This window comes from Mytilus californianus, unplaced genomic scaffold (assembly GCF_021869535.1).
Source record: "Mytilus californianus isolate M0D057914Y unplaced genomic scaffold, xbMytCali1.0.p SCAF_4, whole genome shotgun sequence".
NCBI classification, from domain to species: Eukaryota; Metazoa; Mollusca; class Bivalvia; order Mytilida; family Mytilidae; genus Mytilus; species Mytilus californianus.
In genome coordinates, this window is record NW_026262690.1 from 40,837,121 (window position 1) to 40,857,786 (window position 20,666).

Genomic DNA, 20,666 nt, shown 5'->3' on the forward strand with positions numbered 1-20,666 from the left:
CCGCCAGCTTAAATGATTGCTTACGTAACGTACCTCCGAAATTAAATGATGTAACCGCAATACTTTAAAGATTCCGCATGAATAAATACGCCGTATGTACATATATTGAAAAGGCCTTTCTCAATGTTGGACTAGATATTGAAGACCGGGACGTCACCAGAATTTTCTGGTTAAGCAATCCAATAGACCCAAGCAGTTGTATTACGACTTACAGGTTTAAGTCTGTATTATTCTGAGCCACCTGCTCACCCTTTATATTAAATGCTGTTTTATCAAAACACACCAACAAACACCAGACAGAATTTTCTGACAATTTAATGAGAGATTTGTACGTAGACAATATTGTTTCTATTTTTAATTCCGAAGATGAATTGTCACAATATTTCAAAATTATTCGCAACTTATTTACAGATGATGGATTCAATTTACGCGCATGGGCATCAAATAACAAGCTATTACAACAAAATGCTAGGCTTGCGTTGGAATACAGATCACGATACACTAAAGTATGCTGGAAATATTCTAGACACGGAAATAGACCTCATCACGAAACGCGAAGTACTTAGAGAATCGTCCAAGATTTATGATCCACTCAGGATCATCAGTCCAGTTACCGTACGTGGTATAATGTTGATGCAAACACTTTGGGGCGAAAATATGAAATGTCAACAGTTTTGGTACAAATGGAAGCAAGAGTATCTTACCTCTCTTCGAGAATATCATCGAAAAACCGGGAAGGACAATCAAACAATCAACATTGGAGATGTTGTACAAGTGTAAAAAGAATCACTGAGACAAAGATGAACCTGTAATTGATCAATTAAACATTGGAGGTGATAGGAAAACGAGATCTGCTGTCATACGGACAAAAATGGACTCACTTCGCGTCCGATTACAAAACTTTATCCTCTTGAAGTGTCAGCAAAAAGAGACTTTATAATAGACAATACATGTGATCTTAATTATCCTTCTAGTTCTAAAAACTTAAGCCGTAAAGCTAAAAGTGTTGCCATGGAGAACATTAAGAAATGGACAAATGGAAATAATTCTTAATTCAGAGACTGTGAATGCAATTTTATTTAGTTTTTCATAGACATTAACTCATTTCAGAGACTTTAGAGTTTTTCAGTTATTTTTCAAGTGTCACATAATATTGTAGTTTTAATATTTTAAATTTCATCTTTTGCGCGGCCCCAGGATGTTGTAAAGTCCGCTTACTAGACGTACAGTATAGCGCGCCGCTCAATTGTAACGTCACTATCGTTGATTTACTTCCTTTAGCTTTCTCAATACATTCACCAAAATAGCAAGACGTCTTTTATTTCATGTCATTATACGATATCTTAACTACTATACGCAATAATATCAAAGAATGCTCACAATTGCTTACATAAGGCTCAAAGGAATTGGTCTGCTGCTATCGAAATCATGACTTCCAACATTCTTATATCGATCACTGCACTACTAAGTACTTCCAAAACACACATCAAGATTCACTAAATACGTATGATTTACTGATACAAAAGACGATTATTGAAATATCGTGATTGTTATTTTCATTCTTCCCCTTTCGGAAATCATTTCCAGATATTACAATTAGTGAACAAGAAGATCAGGAACTTTTGTCCTTCTACAGATGGGTAAATTTCGTCCATATTGTTCATATTAACTATTCAGTAAGGTATAACTATACAGTTCAAAAATATTTTAAGAACCTTTTAAACTGTACAATAAATAAGACTAAAGGTAAAACACTTTACCTTTAGTAATTTTTGTGGATTCTTAAAAGACTCATGGCACAAACTCTTTGCGAAGATTGTCTATTGGTCTTTTTTTGTTTTAGCCATGGCGTTGTCAGTTTATTTTCGACTTATGAGTTTGAATATCCCTTTGGTATCTTTCTCCTCTCTTTCATAATGCACCTAAGGTTTTTCCTTATAGGGTGTCGTTCCCCGCCCCAGTATATGGTCAAATGTCAAATACATCAAAGACTGTTTAATTCTGAATTGCCATGATAACCCTTTCGAGTGCACTATATGTTTTGTTCCTGGTGTGATAACCGACCGTGCAAGACCTTTCTGGGTAGTCAAGGTCGTTGAAAAAAACCCTTCGTCGTCCTTATTGTCAACAGTTTGATATATCACAGCAGCTAATTTCATCTTCCGCGTTAACCATACATATTCCGATTTGCCATGCCAAAACCATTCCATCACTGGAATACGTTTGTTGTGTCTTTCCTTTATATATGCCATAGATGAAATGGAGACATGGTTTAGTCCAGTAAACAGTTCCACCAAAATAATCTGTTACGGTCTGGTTTACCCCACTCACTTAGCTCACGTTTCACACAGGTGTGACGATTGTCAATGCATTTTGTCTGGGTTCTTCGAACCCATTGGATACTCAAATTTAGAACTAGTAACTCCCCAAACTTGGGACTACTTTATATCCAGTGATACAAGAATTTAACCCATATGACAATAATTATTATGATATACCATTGAGGGTAGAACAGGGTCACGTAATTTGGCATCACAAGAAGAGTGTATACCTGCATCAATACCAACAGTTGGTGAAAAAAAATCTGATGAAACGCAAAATGTTGTAGGTCATAACAAATAGGTATTGACATAATGTTGCTTTTTCTTTTGAATAGCAGCAAGCTTAAAGGACTTTTTTTTCGATATAACACTTCAACATATTAATAAGTTATTTGGTTCTGATCATAACGCAAGATGTAACAAATTGAAATATACATGTTTCGATCGTGATGAACGATTTAGGCGGAACTGTCTTTGTCCCTTGCAAACATGAAATTGTTTGAAAATATCGGTTTCCTGCTCTTTTTTCTGTAATGCCCGAATCAATTGATTAAGGTCGTGTCACAGGTAGAGTACATACAATCTGTCTCTATCCTCTAGCAATAGTATTAAAACGTTTGAATTATCTTTTGTTTGCGCTAGTATCCCTCTTTCTTAACTTAAAAAAGTTTGGAAGAAATAGCCCAAGATCGTTCCATAAAAAAGAATGACCAACATATATCTGGTGTTAGTAAGGGACAATTTATACTCTGTAAAAACAACTCTAATACAGCAAACAGTTCTGTTTAACAGACTGAGATGCTTGATTTTTGTATTGACAACCTATTTCTTGTATTGACAACCTATTTTTTGCTTTTGGACGACGTGTTGCTAACTGTTATTGGAACCAAATGTGGTCCATATTCCCGACTAGTTCCTTTATTGGTATTTGGCAGAATTCATACACGAGCTTCTCAAGAAGAATGAAAAGACGCAAGAATTATCTTATGAATATTCTTTTTTTTAATAACACAAACTATATCTAAACATTTCTATATCCTTTATATCACAGACAAACAGTCTCTTTATAAGACAGACAAATAATGATAATGTTAACAAAGGACTTGTATTTGCATTTTGTTACATTTAAATTATACAACAAATTATATGTTCATTTCGATTTTATACAAGTGTAAACATTCATAATCAGACTTATTATTATTATGGAGAATGGAAATGACAATTCGATAACGATAACTCAAACTCCTTCATGTTATTTTTGAAGAGTTCAATCATATCGCCATCACCATTTTTCAAAGCTTCATGCAGAGGTGTAATTTCCCATCTGAAGAAATAAACAAAAAAAGATTTTTATTTATATGACGAAGAATAACTTTTACAATCTTAATAACAAAAATATATAAGTAAGAAATAAATAAATAAGGAAATCAATTTTACAGTATTATTTGTTTTGCAACTTGTAGACAAACTTTTAATCAAGCGGCTTTTTTTCTTATGCAGTAGTTTAACTACCCCTGGGATGTTTATTTCGCGTTAGACTATGCCCGACGCACCTTATCATCTCTTATATCAATGTTGTTTTGATGACACGTCTGACGAACAGTATAAAAAACAACAAAATCTAAAGAGAAAAGGAAACAAGAGTAATTCGAAAGACATCTGACGAACTACCTTCTGGACACATCCAGCCATCTATGGTCTCTATCAACGCTTTCTTAGGTCATGAAAGTATCATATTGATATTACTTCCATGCTTAGATCAAACAAATTGATTTTGGAAATAAGTTAGTTAAGAAGTGAATTGCGAATTTGTAAAGCTCTGTAGAAACTGATAACAATATAAATGTAATACGTGAATTTTTAATTATCAAAGGGATACAGGTAAATGAAGACACGCAAGATAATGTAACTACATCGGTCTTACCTGTCCGGTTTATTGATTTGCCTGTCCTCGATTTTTCCGATGATGAATTCAACTAAATCATAATGGCCTTCTGCAACAGCTAGATGTAATGCAGTTCTCCCGTCATAATTACTGCTGCGAAGGAGACCGTCATAATTACTGTTGTGAAGGAGATCTTCATCAGTCTTTAAGTAGCTATAAAATGATATACGTACTGTTTATTACATAGTCTGTTGTGGTTTGAAATCCAATGCAACTTAACTATTTTTTTTTATCTAGAAGTGGAGTGAATAACGAGGTTGCGTAAGGGGACCATTTAACCCTGAAGCGTTTTTCTAAAAAAAAAAATCTGATTTCCCATTTTGAAGAAAAAATAATTTTTGGAGGTCATGTCGATGGTTAATTATACTTCCAAATACGAATGAGATGTTGATACTTTATAATGATCCCATACATTGTTTATTGTTTTCTTTGGAACTTTTGAAATTTTGATATGCGTTTTATTTATTCTTTAAAATACGTTATAAATCAAAATTCAATAGTTTAAATCAGTTCGATGGGCATGAATTTTGTAGCTTCTGCCACATTAATGTTACTGGAAAGATGTGGGTTGCTGAAGTACGTTTTGTTACATCATTTCCTAATCATCAATCTGTTTCGCGTAAATATGACATATCAAGACTTAGCAAAAGAACAGGACTGCAGTAGAAACGTTTTATGCGTTTAGAATTGAAAAGCACATAATCATGGAAATTAATGTCTAGTCTATAGAAGTATCATGCAAATATAACCAATACAGTATTTCCTGGCGTTTAAACCTGTTTTGTATTGTACTCTTTTAATTTTATCTTCCAACTTAGGACATCAATCATTCAGGTTAGTTGCTAAATGAAAATAATGTAATTCATGAAACAATTAAAAAGAAGTTTCCTCGCTATTCATTAAAAATCAATTGAAATAAAAAAATCTTGCTTAAAAATGTACATATCTGGTATAGAAGAATGATTTATATGTCCTTTATTTCTGTTTTGACCAGTTTGCTTCTCGCTCAACAAGTAGTTATACGCTTTTATGCTTTTGTGTGGTGATAATTTTTCCAAAGAAAACTTGAAACAATGCAGACGCATAATTTTTACATGTGGTTAAGCAAATGCATTTAAAAAGACTCGAATGTTTTCAATTAAGTTGTTCTCTCGTAAGTATTTAATGAATATGTATATAATTCTTTTCCAGGGATTGATACTATCGCAATAACGTTCAAGGTTGTCCAGATTCACAGAACTTTATTGAATCTATATTATTTTTAGAATTTCCGTTTCGTGATTTGGAAAACAGGATCACACAGAATCAATAAAGTTACCAGGAAGTCTTTGCTATTGTACGTAGATTCAAAATTTAAATTTAAAATTTCCTACCTACCTACCGTTTTCCTTCACTTTTCAGAAATGTATTCTCTTAACTCGCCATATTTTCCAAAGTTTTAGTTGTTTGTTTTTCTCAAAACTTTCAAGTTATGAAAGGAAATGTTGTGGTAACTGACAATTTTGATAACGTTTCACTGTAATTCATACTTTTAAATGAAGATTTCAATTTATGTTTATTATAAGGTTAAGACAATGCAAACCAAAATAAGGTTCCATGATATTACTGAAAAACTTATTGAGAATTCGTAATATTGTTGATTTTGGTAGATTTTCAAATGTTTTTTTTTTTTGGATTGCAAATGTAGACTGCTTACGAGAACGACCTAGATAACTGTCCACAGTGATTATCTTTATAAACACCTATACCATATAAATACAAATGTACCCACATAGTTATATGGGGGTGTCAAATCGTAATGGATGGGTATGGATATGGGGAGCGGACCACGCTCTCTTGACCAAATATTATTTTTTGAAATACTTTTCAGTTGGAGTCAGAAAAGTAATTTCTTCTTTATGAAATAGTTGGATTCAAAAATATAACTTGCAACACTTGTTTTTAGTTGAAAATCCAAATTTCCAACTTCATGAAACCTAGTTTAAAGATCACTTGACCAGAAATTGAATGTAATAGAAATTAACATAACAAAAGAACGAAGTGAAGTGCTATAAAATAAAAACTGCTTAATATTATACAGGTAGCTCTTGCGAGAAAAAAACATACAGATAGAATTAATACTTTATTCAAATGATTATATATGGTGTGATGCATAAATATATAGATAGATGATAATTACATAGAAAGATGATAATTACAAAGTTAGATGTTAATTATTTACAATGGGAGTTTTTTTTTACTCATTTGCATTTTCCCCGACAAATGAGACTGTAAAAATGCGGGGCCATCTTAGTTGCTTCCTTTGGCAACTTAGGGTTGATGTAACAGGTGATAATTAATAAAATATGTTTAAAATTTAAAAAAAAAACATAAAGCCTAGTTTATTCATTTGCTATAAATGATAGATGTAAGGTAAATTTTAAAATACCTTTTAATGGCTTTAAGATCGCCTTTTGATGCTTTATTTAAAAACATAAATATCCTTTCTTGCTCTGATGTGTGTTTCTTAAAGTTTTCGTCTTCCTAAAAATAAAAATAAAAATCGCAAACAAAATCCAGATGTGATCTCCAGTGCTTTGCTTTTGTGTCAATTGGTATTTCATTTGCACCACAAACCATATTTCATTTACGCTAGAATATTACATTTCATTTGCGCCCAAATACATGTAAATAGTATAAAGCTGGCCACATGTGTTGTGATTCTGGCGTAGCAACTTTTTGGGGTACATCTATTCGATTTGTCTCCGTATTTCAATACATTAAATATCCTAAATGTGAGGTCTTAAAACACAGACGTATTTCCTTCTCTATATGTCTCCGAATGAATTAAGCTAGAGTAAGTGAAACTCAGTTGTGTATGAGAAATGACTATGAACTAACTTACTTAACCAATGGGGGAGGGATACTCTACAACATTTCTTATACGAGCATCGTATTCAGGATTCAACTCATATTTAAACGTTTCCGTTATATTTTACAAGCAAATTGGCGCAAAAGCAGTGTTCATGTCTTGTGCAAATGAAATACAACCCTGTGGTGCAAATAAAATACGACATTTTTCAAAATTTGGCGCAAATGTTTCGCCCGTGATCTCAGGTGTTCCGGAAAGGTAAACAGGTATTATTCCACTAGTGTCACCTGTCACGTTGTTCATGGCAAGTAAAGAAATCGGTGATTAGTTTTAAAAATGTGTTTCTAAGTTTATGGGTTAAAACTTAAGGTACTTTGATCCATTGACCAACACATTTTTAGCAGTGTTATTCACAATGCTTTAATCAATAGGTTTAACTTTGCTATCTGGAGTATATAGAAGTTTGGAACTTGCATACATGCAACCAGGAGCTATACTTTTGAATTGATCGATTTTGAGAACTTGCAACACTTGTCTTTAGTTGAAAATTCCATCTACAAAAGGTGATTTAACAGTTATAGACTAAGATAGCTGGTTGAATAAATAATAAAGCAAATAATACTTTAAAATTGGTGCTAAACTGAAATATTTGAAGGGTCATATTACTGATATTCACACTTTTGTATTTGATATGGTTAAACGAGTTTAAATGAGTGCTGGTAAGGAAAGGTAATATCTTCTCTACAAACTAAGGTTTTTAGCAACAATCTACAAGAAGACATAGAATGAAACAAGAAGAAAAATGACAAAGAAAAAACAAAGCATTGTTTATCCCCTATCGAAAGTTGCAATGAAAATTTTGCTATATGAAATTTCTACAAAATTGTGTTCATAAATTATTAAAGGTATACGTTTTCAATTAACATACATGGGTTGAAAAGGATCTTGCTTGAAAACTGAAGGGAAAGTTAATAACAGACACCCTTCTGTCAAAAGCATCTTGCTGCTCGCCATTTACAACCCTATATGCCGATTTAATTTTGTGAAACCTGTGTAAAAACACCTACATATTAGTATGCCACTGCCTTGTCTTGATTTATTAAACAAAAAATCACAACAGTGGCTATGTGCATAACCTGTTAATTTAATTTTTGAATTTATCTGTTTATTTGCATGAACCGTTGTCGAAGGCGGGATGCATAATTACCATGTAACGTCAAAAGTCATACGTCCAAAAGGAACATTGTAGCAAGAAAACAAATAACGGGGGAAACTAAAGTAAACTTAAACGACACACAACTTCAGTACCTGGAATCTATAACTCAAGACCATCTTGTATTATTTGTAAAGTAGACACTGAATATTTATCAATTAGGTCTTGGTTCTTTCCGACGAACTTTTTGAGAAAAAGGACGAGACGTTCTTTGACAAAACCATTGCTCATTATTTTTTTGCTATGACACCAATGACGTTTTACAAAGTCTGAGTATCAGCTACAAGCTCTTGAATATCGTATGAGTTTAGAAATGTACACTCCATACGCGTCTGAAGTTGGTATATTGCAGCTAAGGTGAGGAAAATTTATAATTTCAACATTAAAATCGTCTCGTTTGTCATAGATTCTGGTACTGAGATGACTACTGTTGTCAAATTCGAGGTAAATGTCTAGAAATGATGCAGAGGAAGCTGTAACTGTGTTTTTTTTAATCTCTAGTTGATGAGGATATGTTAATGGGACCAAGTCAGAAAAGTTTGGATTGTTAATGGAAAGAACATACATCATCAATATACCTGTAATTAAATAATCTAGCTTCTTTGATATTCATGTTTTTTACAAGTGTCTGAAGGAACTCCGACTCATATGAAAATAAGACTAGACAAAGTGATGCCCCCTTACTCCATTCTGAAGTAGCTGTATTATAAGAAAGTCAACGTAGGACTTTCTTTGAGATATTATTGTGTCTGGGAGACACAAATGATTCCCCCACAGATGCAAAATGATATTTTATAATGCGCATGGGAATACATAGGTCTATGGTTCACTGTAGGAGGAGTTACCCGGAAAACTGTAGGAGGAGTTATCCGGAAACGCTATGCACCTCTTATGCAAGTAAATACTCCAAAAAATGACAAAGTTCAACTATCTCCCAAAAGAGCAAATATCAATAAAAAATCATACCCTGACCACATGCAGACCTTCAATATATGTACACACAGCCAGCAAAGTAAAACTTCCTAGCATTCAAACTGTAGGAGTTATCCGGAAACGCTATGCACCTTTTATGCAAGTAAATACTCCAAAAATGATAAAGTTCAACTATCTGCCAAAAGAGCAAAAATCAAAACCCTGACCACATGCACACCAAATATGACGAAAACCTCCAACATACTGACCACTTGTTCTTCGGTGAGCATGTTTATTTTCGTGAAAAATATGTAGAATTGTATCCCAAAAGAAAAAATTGAAGTGTATAAAAACAAGGTAAATCCTCAGATTTGTTGTTCATTGGATTATTCAATGAGGCCATGAAGGACATGTGGTTTGCCAAGATCTCATTTTTATCAAAGGTTAACTTACATCATTTTTGTACGTGGGATTACCCGAGTGTTCAATTATTTTTATTCTTTGATACTCATAATAATAGGATTTACATACAAAAACACTATTGGTTGAAGCTTTGTCCACAGGAACAACAACATATTTGTCGTGAAGAAACTTGAGAAATTTCAGAGCCTCTTTGTTTCTGAATACGGACTTAGGTAGAACATTTACACAGTTTTTCAACTCGTGGATTCTTCGTTTTATAAACGACCTAATTGCTATAACCAATTCTAACAGTGTCTAGTTCAACCTTTTCTCGTTTTGCCCATGCTCTGGCGTAACACTCAACGGAATGCATTATTATTTTAAAGTTAGGATTCAAATTAATGTATTGTGGCTCCCTAATGGGACCATGAGATATCAACTTCCGGAGATGTTCATGTTGAATTATATTTAGATGACCAGTAATTACATGGCCAGAGGGCTGGTATATATATGGAGAGTGGGAACAGTCACATGTTAGAGGGTTTTTTGAAGTATTCTTCTAAATCAAGTCTTGAAATGCTTGTTTATCGTTAAATGTTTTAGGTGCTATAGTTTGGTGTAACTATAGGAGACAATAGGAACAGACAATAAAGCGAAATTTTAGAAGTTACTTCTTTGTGATCATTGAAGTACGTTGCTGATGTTGATAGCATCGATTCTTTTATTCAAATACTGATTTAGAAGGAATTTCCTATTTTCATCGTGCAATGGTTTTGATCTTCGTACTAGTCTGTATATTGGAGAAAACATATCAACACATCCTTTTTCAAGTGCATAAACTCTTTAACATTTTAAAAAGTTTACAAGAAGTGAAAAAAGAATGGTAAGAATGTAATGTAACCCAAGCGGATGACGCAGATGTGAAAGAAGGCCATCAACGCTCCAAGTGAGTGATCTAGATTTTGAAGACTTTTTTACGTTAGGACGATAGGAATGTTTTTGACCATGACTACGCTTGGAATGTTGAATAAATTCATTACAATTACATCACTGCAGGCTCGACTTGTTACCTTAGATGGTATCATTACAACCGTATGGCATTGCAGTACCTATTTCCCTTATCCAGAAATTCTCTCTATCTGTTCCCAAAGGCGTACTAAGTATAGGGCTATAGTATGGTGGTAAATTTTCTCCATGATGCGTACTTTCATGGATAAAGAAGGATCATGGTCCGGTTGATGAAATTGTGATAAAGAATCCTGAATAGCGGATTTTTATTATCAGACTGATTACGCAATGTTTGTCGAGTTTCACAAACATAAAGTAGCCCACACAAGGTACACTCTATTCCGTATATTACATTATTCGTGGAACAATCTAGAGGCTCAAATGATTTTGTGTAATAGGTTTTACCTGTTAAATTACCAGTGAATTCTGGAGTTATGATTAGCATATTTTATGTTTTACACGTGCTCTTTATTCCCCTTTTCTGTTGGCAATTTGAAGTAATGGGAGCTGATTTACTAGTAGCTGACCATTTCAGACAGTCAAAAATGTTAACACTTCATGGTTTAATTTTTTGAAAGTATCCGAATTCTTGAAGTAATAACTAGCTTCTGGCTGTACAACAGTCAAATCAGGTGTTTCCCGTAGGATATTATGAATTTTTAATGTCCACTTAGTATCTTCCATCTCTTTTTAATTCATGAAAGAATTTGACATGCTGATTTACTCTATTAGTTTAAGCATCTTTTAAGGGAGAATGTGATTTCAAAATCATTTTCCAAGCGAAGAGTCTTGTAAACATGTATAACATTGATATAGTGTGTGCCCTTTATTGTATCCGTTATACATTTTTTTTATGTTGTCGGGCAGGAGGTTTCCAGTTGTTTTTTCAATAATTAAAAAGCTGTATTTATTATTTCGCTGAATATTAAAATTTAGCACACAAAACAATCGACGTAGAGAGGCGTGTTTGTTTTGCTGAAGGCGTTAGGACACTTCAGAGATTGTTATTTTATGTTCAAATTTCCTTTTTATTTCCCATCGAATTTGTTATTTGGAAACTATGAAAGAGATGTCACACACCCTTTACAAATTACAACATCAAGACATACAGTGTACACCGTTACAAAATCCTGCTATCCTTAATTTTTTTTAACGAATCAAATATTAAAATGCAGGACATGCTACAATAAGATGTATGAAGCTATGACTAGAGATATTGGATTCTTTTATATAATACTATTTATCTAATGTCTTATGATAGATTATCTATACACAACCTGGTGTAAATGTTTCTTAGAAAAAAAACTTACTTCAACATCTTCTTCTTTTGCGTCTTTTATAGCAATATTCAGTACATTTTTAACTTCCTCAAAGTCTTGTCTTCTTGATGTTTTAACATTTTTAAGAACATTTATAGATGCATTTTTTAAAAGTTTCTCATTATTTTGATCAGCCACGAATTCCTTCTTCTGCCAATATTGAATTTTTTCTTCCACTAATTGAATCGGTGTTTTCCAAAAGCTGGAAATGAAATATAATGTCAAGAGACAATTAGGCTGTTCTTAATCCAGCATAAATTAATTACGAACTAAAATTTCCTAAATATTTCAACCCGCTTCAAAAATATTTACAAGATTTGATAAGATAAAATATTTGTTAACCCCACACAATCTTGCAACATAAAATCATTTGAGGTTAATAACTTCAAATGTAATATGATATTGTTTGATATGAAATTTGATTGACCAAAAGGATATAATTTGTAACTGAAAAGTAACACAATAGTTACATCTCCCTCATGCTAAGCTCAGATTCTTTCCCCGGCTCTGGCCATAATTTTTTTGTCCTTTTTTGGTTTATAGCTGTTCATCTTTTTGATAAATAATGATAGATTATTCCTTTTTCTCGAATCCAGAATTTTCTTTTTATTAACGGTATCGGTTTATTATTGTAGTATAAATTATCTTTACTATCCTGTATGCTATCGGAATCAACTACTCTATTAAATCAATGCACTTTGGGTATGACATGTATGAAGTGACATTAAATAAAAACCTATAGAACATTTTTACCATTCAAGTATTTGCTATGCACATGACATTTCCTAGTAGGCAGATATTTTATTATAATAGTCGAAGGAAGAGAAACAGTATGTGTACAGGAAAGGCGAGACATTCAGTTATAAACAAAACAAGATCATAGTCAAGGTATTTTACCTATTTCGGACAAATGGAGAAACTTTCCTTTCATTTAAAAGATAATTCACATCTTCTAACTTGGCTTTTGAGGCAGCAACATGTAAAGGCGTATTTTTGAAATAATCGCAACTATCCATCGGAAAGTATGAAAAGCTGAAAGAAGGAAAAATGTAGACTGTTTGCATGATAATCAAATTTACAAAATGAAAAAAACTAAATGATATATTAATTTTTCATGTCGATGACAGAAGATATTCAGTATATTGATTTTGTAATCATTTTGTGCAGTCACAGTTTAGTTAAATGAGTCCCCAAACGATAGCATGAGCTCTTCCAAATTAATAAATAAAACGCAAATGTTTCAATCAATATTTTAAACCTAACATTCTACTTTGAAATAGTCCCTTAGAGAAATTGGGTTATATATTATTAGTTACATAGTGTGCTAGTGACCTAAGACGATATCTACGGGGGTCAGTAAATTCCATATAGGGTAAGAGCGAAGCTCGAATCCCCATATGGAATTTACTGGCCCCATAGATGTCGTATTAGGTCACCAGCACGCTATGAAAAGTTAATATTCAGAGAAATATGATTATATGGAAATATCAGTATACCGAACCTCCATTATTTACAAATGACATGTTATATAACTCATTAATAAGTATAAAACTAGAGCCATCAATAGGGATAAACAAATGGATTAGAATTATAGAAATACAAGAAGCTCTAAATATAAATTCTTTGTACCAATTTATTTTTGAATATCTGACTGAAAATAAATTAAAAATGTTTAAATGGAAATTATTACAATATATTGTTCAAACGAAAAAACTTTTATTTCATCGGAAAATAACTAAGACAGATAAGTTTAAATTTTGTAAACAAGAAGAAGATTATGCACACTATTTTCTATATTGTTCATATTTGACTAGATTTGGCAAAAAATCTATGGCCTCTTTACAAGAAGTAAAATAGATTTTTTATTAATTTACAACATCTTATATTTGGATATAAAACCATAGATAGTAAATATTACTTTTTGAGTTAAATTATAACGATATTTATTTTTTCTTTCTAAAAGTCATATTATGTATCCGAGCAGAGAACAAAAATTGTTGATGTCGATAGTATTTTTGAAAATAAATTTAAAAAGAGAGTAGACACAGATAGATATAAATCAACATGTCCATTGTTATTGTCAATTAAAAAGAATTTTAGCAATAATTAGTCTTTGTATAGGACAATTGTACATTCTTACAAGTTAATAAGTTGAATCAGCTGTTTATTTCCCTGGATAATCAATGGAGTGTAACAGAGTAAATCAAAAGAAGCTTGGACTCTTGGTGACATTTGTAACAAGCAAGATTTGAAGAATAAATATAATTATGTTGTTAAAAATCCCAACATTTAACAGACATAAAAAATAATAATGTCATGTAATAGACTGTAGAGGAACATGTCTCTAAAAATAGAGAGTAGAGGAACATGTCTCTAAAAAAGTGACACACGAAAGCAATATTCAATGTAATTTTATTATCTTTTTGATACACCATATCATAGGTAAAAACCAGCTTAACAGGACAATTTTATCATATGAACACCTGGTAATCAAACATTCAAATTGCTGACAGCAAATGGTTTAAATTAAAACAAAATTACTTAGTAATAGAACTTGGTAATCTTAGGTCAGAGGTATCTTGATAAGTCAAACATTGACGTGTCAGTGATAGGTTCCGGTCAAAATTTATGTTAGGAACAGCAGGTCTAAAAAATAAGGACATCATATATCGGAAAAAAAAGATGTAAGAAAAATGTTTATTTACCTGTCTTTCAGGTTATGCAATTGTCCTTTTGAAGCTGCGTCCATCACCAAGAATATTGTTTGACTACTCGTTGAAGGCTTAAAACATGAAATAAACACTTAGGTTAACATAAAAGATAATTTAATTAGTTTTTTTTTATTAATGTCAATTTCAATGTTTCACTACATACATCCACCAAATCATATGATTGGAGACTGACTGAACAATCTAAGCTGTTTTTTTTATTTTTGTTTATTTTTGTACAAAATGTCCCCGGCTAAATATTCAAAACTGCACACCCGCGTTCTGTCTCCATTAATATGTTGATTAACCATGACATTGCTTAACATATCCGTAGAAAATCAAACTCGTACATCCTTTTTATGTGGTTATAGTAGAGCATAATTACGAAATTGTATAGATTACTCTAAAAAAAAATTCCATTGTTCAAATTGGACATTTGTTTCATTTGTTTCATTTGTAAGAACATTATATGTCATTAGTTCTATAACCTGGATAAAACGGATGAGATTGTGTTGGAGTTGGCAGGTTTTTCAGGTCAAAGAGTCTTTGATTAGCCTGAATCAAGCAAAACCAAAGGCTACAAAATTGTATTTGCCGGCTAGTTAAGCGCCTTAGTGCAAAGTTTCTAAGTTTAAATAAAAAAACTAGTTTAACACGTAAATAGCCTTTCTGCATAATGTGCCCAATTCATAAATCTCGGAATAATAGCCTACTTGTGGATGCAAACTTGGATTTGTAGTAAAACATAAACTGTATACCAAAAAGCTATTGTATTTACACTACAGTTATTTCAGTTGAGGAGGCTAAAAAAGTATGAATCGATCATCTGAATATCACAAAACAGTCATCAAAATATTGACGACTAATGAAATCAGTTTTTGAAGTACTGTTTATTTTATAATTATAGATAAAGATTAAATTACATTGTAAAAAAATGTAAAAAAAACCGCCATTATAGTGAGTGAAAAAAAAGACCATGGAGAATTTCACCAAATCTTGTTTATCTTCTGAGATTTGAATGAAATTAACTCAAATATAAAGTTTTATAAATATTCCAGGAAGATTGAGAAAATCATGGGCCTCAACTATGAAATTCACAGTTTACAGTATGTATATTTTACATAAAGCCTTGCATGCAAAATAAATGCATAATATATACATCTTTGTAATTTGAATTGTTAAGAAGTGCTTGTTTTTATTCCATGCAGTCATTGAAAGTCATAGATCCTTGATGAATATAGTTGTTGGGGTGTTTTTGTCAAGTCGAAACCCCATAAGTAAGCCAGAACACCTGAATTTGCCTTCTTGGGATCGCGACATAAAAAAATATAAACTAGGGATGCAAAAATACCTCAATAAAACTAACAATAGTGTGTTCTATCCTTAACATGTACTAATTATTCCATATTCACAGAAACAGCAGAATTATTTAGAAAATGGGAGGCACCAGTGGCTAAAACAAAGAAAAATCCCTAACCCCTTGGTCATTTAACAGATAATTTAACCTGTGAAGATTATGATTTTATTATCTTAAAGGTCTTTGTATAGAAAACAATAACCTTGCTGTGAAATTATTCAAAAACAGATTTGAGCAGTTAGTTCTATAACACGTTTAATGAATTCATATTTCAAACTAGTAACTTCAGACATAAAACCTTTGCAAATATGGCTTTGTTTAAACACTTCCTAGTTCGTATATTAGCAAAATTATGCTAAATATATGGTAAGGGATGATATTATTGTGACAATATTTCTAAACTGACCATTTGAGGCAGAAAGTGTGAATTTCTTAAGATAAAGAGGCATGCAGTAAGATGAGGACTGGAGACAGATCAGAATTGGATACTTTATATAATATTGAATGTTGAAATGATTAACTACTTAACTTTACATTAATAGTATTCTGAAATACTTTCAATTTGTTATCAGAACAGTTTCACACAGGTTCTAGGCATTTTATGTCAAAAATCATGCACATAGGGAAAGCTGACTATAATTCAAGTCTTATTACAATTTCTTAAAAAAATTGAAAAAGGGTTGAAGTATAAAATGTACTGAAAAAGAAAAGTTATAGTATATGTAGTGATTTTTTTAGGCTATGATTCTGATAAATAGGTAATGTTGTGAGTAAAAGTGTTTTTTCAAGATTTATTTATTTCAATACATGTTAGTATAGGTTGCACTTTGTAAATACAGTTGTTTCACAAACAATGCCTCTTTTAGTTACTGTACATATATAATATTCATAGATATTTTGTTTTGTTTACGTACTGGTTTTAAGATATGATATCTCTATGTCATCTCATAGAGACATAACTTGAAAATGTTACCAGTATAACTACACATGGATAGCGGCCAAACTGAATTCTGAGGAAGACCCAAACTGAAGGGAAGGGGTAGCACAGAATTTTAGTATAAGTTCAAAACTCTTAGAAGTTCGAGGCATGTAAATGTTGAAAATATGCCGCACAGCCCTATGTTTTTACCTTTGAAAAAAAATAGTAGTGCATATGAACTTTCTGTTCTACGATATAATTTTCTACGAAACATACAAAAAGTTGCACAGTTTTAGCCGTAAAAGGAGTTCATATGGGAGATGCATTGTCTATATTTACAAAAGTGCAACCCAAAGGACATAAGCTTCTATCAGGTGTCATCAAGTCTTGGTGGTTTCAGTCATGTGATACTGGGCAGATTACATTTTACTATTCATTTTTGGCTCACCTTGCCCATATGGCCAAGTCAGCTTTTATCATCACTTGGCGTCCGTCGTCCTTCGTCGTCATCCGTGGTATTCCGTCAAGTTTTACAAAAAATATTCTCCTCTGAAAATACTGGGAAAAAAATTTAACCAAACTTGGTCACAATTATCATTGGGGTCTAGTTTTAAAAAAGTATCCAATGACTCCGCATGCTAATCAACATGACCGACATGGCTTTAAATATGACATAGGGGAAAATTTATTTTAATTTTGTGTTTTGGGCAAAAACTATAGCAGATCGAGATAAACAAAAACACAGAAAGTTATTAGCAAATACAATAAATACAAAAAAGGGCATTTTAGTAATATATTATCTAGTCTACAATGTTGCAGATGGCAATTGTTGAAGATGCACATATACCCATAGGCTTTTTAGACTCTCTAGTAATGCAAACAGTTTCTTAATTTTATAATAGATGGTTAAAGATAGTTCTGTTTGCGCTAATTCTTCCAAAATATATATCAAATATAAATATGAAGATGTGGTATGAGTGCCAATGAGACAACTCTTCGTCCAAGTCACAATGTATAAAAAGTTAACAATTATAGGTCGAAGTACGTCTTTGAACACTGAACCTTGGTTCACATCGAACAGCAAGCTATAAAAAGCCCCAAAATGACTAGTATAAAACAATTCAAACAGGAAAACCAACGGTCTAATCTATTTAAAAAACGAGAAACAAGAAACATCTATGAACCACACCAACAAACGACAACCACTGAACAACAGGCTCCTGACTTAGGACAGGTACATACAAATGCAGCGGGATTAAAACGTTTTAACATGCGCCAACCATCACCAAGTTAATCTGAGACAGTAGTGTAACATTTCAACATAAACAGACACACTTTAAATGGCTTAACTCAATCAAAAAGACATTTAAACAAAAACACGTAAACATACACTGAACGAATAAGTGTAACCTATGACACAATATAAAAACAATATTGAAACGTATGTGCCTATATAACATAGATGTTTCAGGTAGCAATAAAAAAGATGTAGCAAGAGTGTCAAAAAAGACAACTCTAACCTGGGACAAAATGGTGTTAAATAAAACAACGTACACAGGTAAATTTAAACTGGTAAAGTTTTGTTGTTAGGAGTACGGAAGTAAAACATTTTTTTACAAAATTAATAAATTTGTTGTTCAGAGTACGAGTACAGAAGCGAAAATTTATCGTCATACCAAATACTTATCATAGGTTGTACATTGAAAATTGTGAGACGACATATTGTAACGTTTTCTTAATTTACAACTGAAGTGAGTTTCTCAACTATTTTTGACTGATGATAGACACAAGCAAAGTACAAGACGTATCTCTCAAATCCTTCGAATTCTATGAAGGTGTTTAATGAACTTAAAACGTTATAAAAATGAACTATTTATTTAAACAGTAAACATTTATTTTATGTAACATTCATTCATATCTTTATTTCCTCTTAATAGAGATTACATGAATTATATAATCATGCACAATAAATTAATACATTAATAACAGAAAATATAAATGGTAAAGTTGTGAGCAATACGTAATATTTACATATAAATGAAAATGACAATAAACAGTTCAGAAGCAAAATAGTTTATATCGCGTGCTGTCGATATTACATGTGCTAACATTATACTATATTGTTCAATTGACGATTGTATTCGGATGCAGATTTTGTTACATGGATGTAGCAAAGTCGCTTGAATGAATCTAAGTCGGAATCACTGATCATAGTTGAAGGGTTTTTTCCTAGACAGATTGTAAATAAAGATTCATCATCACATTCACTTAGTTCAACATAGAGGTCGAGAGAAAAGTTTTCTATTATTAAGTCCAGCCAAGTGCTGTGCATATTTGATGTACACGTACAGCCAAAGCATGCATGTACGAAAACGTCAGTGAACGGACGGTCGCAAATTTCACAAAATTTGTAAATGTGATTTGGAGCGGTAGATATAAGTTTTCCGATAAACAATGCAGTGCGAATTTCGGAGCTGTTCGAGGGGAATTTCCACACATGAGCTGCAGATACGGATTTATGTATATATTTGAACCTCTTGAAGTCATTGTCCGAATTAATGCGAATCAGCCAGTCATTATCATGTTTTGATACTGCATTTACAACAATACGTTTCCATTGCAGCTTATCAGGAAAGTTGCCATCACTGATATAGGTTATAAGAAATTCATACAGATTGTATTTACTTAGAATGTTTAATATGTCCGGAATAAATCCAATATGGTTTCGTCCATCTAACAGGCACGAAAAAAGTCTTTGTAGATAGATTTGTTTTGCAAGGCAAGAGTTTTTCGTTTTACAAAGTTTTCCAAAGAAATATAGCTCAATAGACAATACTTTTAAACAATTTTACGCAAGCAAATAATATAATAGGGATAACTCTGGTCAAGTATTCCGGTTCACAAAATATAGATACACAACGGATAACTGTAATTTGTTATTTATCTACTGGATGTGTTCATGCTCTTTGTTGAGACCGTAAAATACGGGTTTGTTTGCATATCACCAGACTGAATCGTTTATTAATGAATAGCACTAGTACATCTTCACACTCATTGTTTTGACCCTGAGAAGTGCGTCTCATAAATATGGGTTTTGTTTAACTTATAAATCTACTGAGTCGTTTATTTCTTTAAATAAATATTGTTTATATTTATTATATTTCTAGAGTGTCATTCGTGACTGTTTTCATATGAAAATACTGACTGAGTCACTACTAATAAATAATACCTTGGAAAAGCGTGGGTCTTTATTCATATATAGAATTAAAGAGAGTCTGAGACTTAAGCGTTTTGCGAGATCTTTTTATCGAGTGTACTATGTACCTCGGGAGTCAAATCACAACTGAAGAAACTCAATAATGTGTCCTCTATTTATACTAAGTAGCAACGCACCTGCTGATGACGTCATAATGATTGGTAACGACATTGAGACTGCTGTAAACAATGGTGAACGACGTTACGTTTGTGCTTTTGGCCAACATGAATAATGTATGCTACGATTAAACTATAAGATCTTTGTCTCGGAGCAATGGATAAAATGAAAATGCCTCATTCAAACATCGGTTTTACAACCATCCAGTAGATATTGAATAGGAAGAATTATTCCAAAACGTAAGTTAAACGACTTCTCAAGTCTTGAAATGCAATGTAAAAATGACGTTTATTTAAATAAATAAAACAATTTAACTTTAGTCACCAATATTAATCACA

The 20,666-nt window shown here is 32.2% G+C and overlaps 1 protein-coding gene across 6 annotated transcripts in view; it reads right to left on the reverse strand.

Moving 5' to 3' along the window:
- Positions 1-3,300: 3,300 nt before the first annotated feature.
- LOC127738039 (serine/threonine-protein phosphatase 6 regulatory ankyrin repeat subunit B-like) overlaps positions 3,301-20,666 on the reverse strand; it is an 88,359-nt gene continuing 70,993 nt past the window's right edge. For 5 of the 6 annotated variants that reach the window (XM_052249101.1, XM_052249103.1, XM_052249102.1 and 2 more), the window contains 6 exons: positions 14,677-14,753; positions 12,869-13,003; positions 11,963-12,173; positions 6,695-6,789; positions 4,246-4,419; positions 3,301-3,645 (listed from right to left, as the gene is read on the reverse strand). In XM_052249101.1, the coding sequence (XP_052105061.1) occupies positions 3,522-3,645; positions 4,246-4,419; positions 6,695-6,789; positions 11,963-12,173; positions 12,869-13,003; positions 14,677-14,753 (816 nt within the window). In that variant the 3' untranslated portion in view covers positions 3,301-3,521. The remainder of the gene's footprint in view (positions 3,646-4,245; positions 4,420-6,694; positions 6,790-11,962; positions 12,174-12,868; positions 13,004-14,676; positions 14,754-20,666) is intronic. The other variant, XM_052249104.1, reaches the window with a different exon arrangement.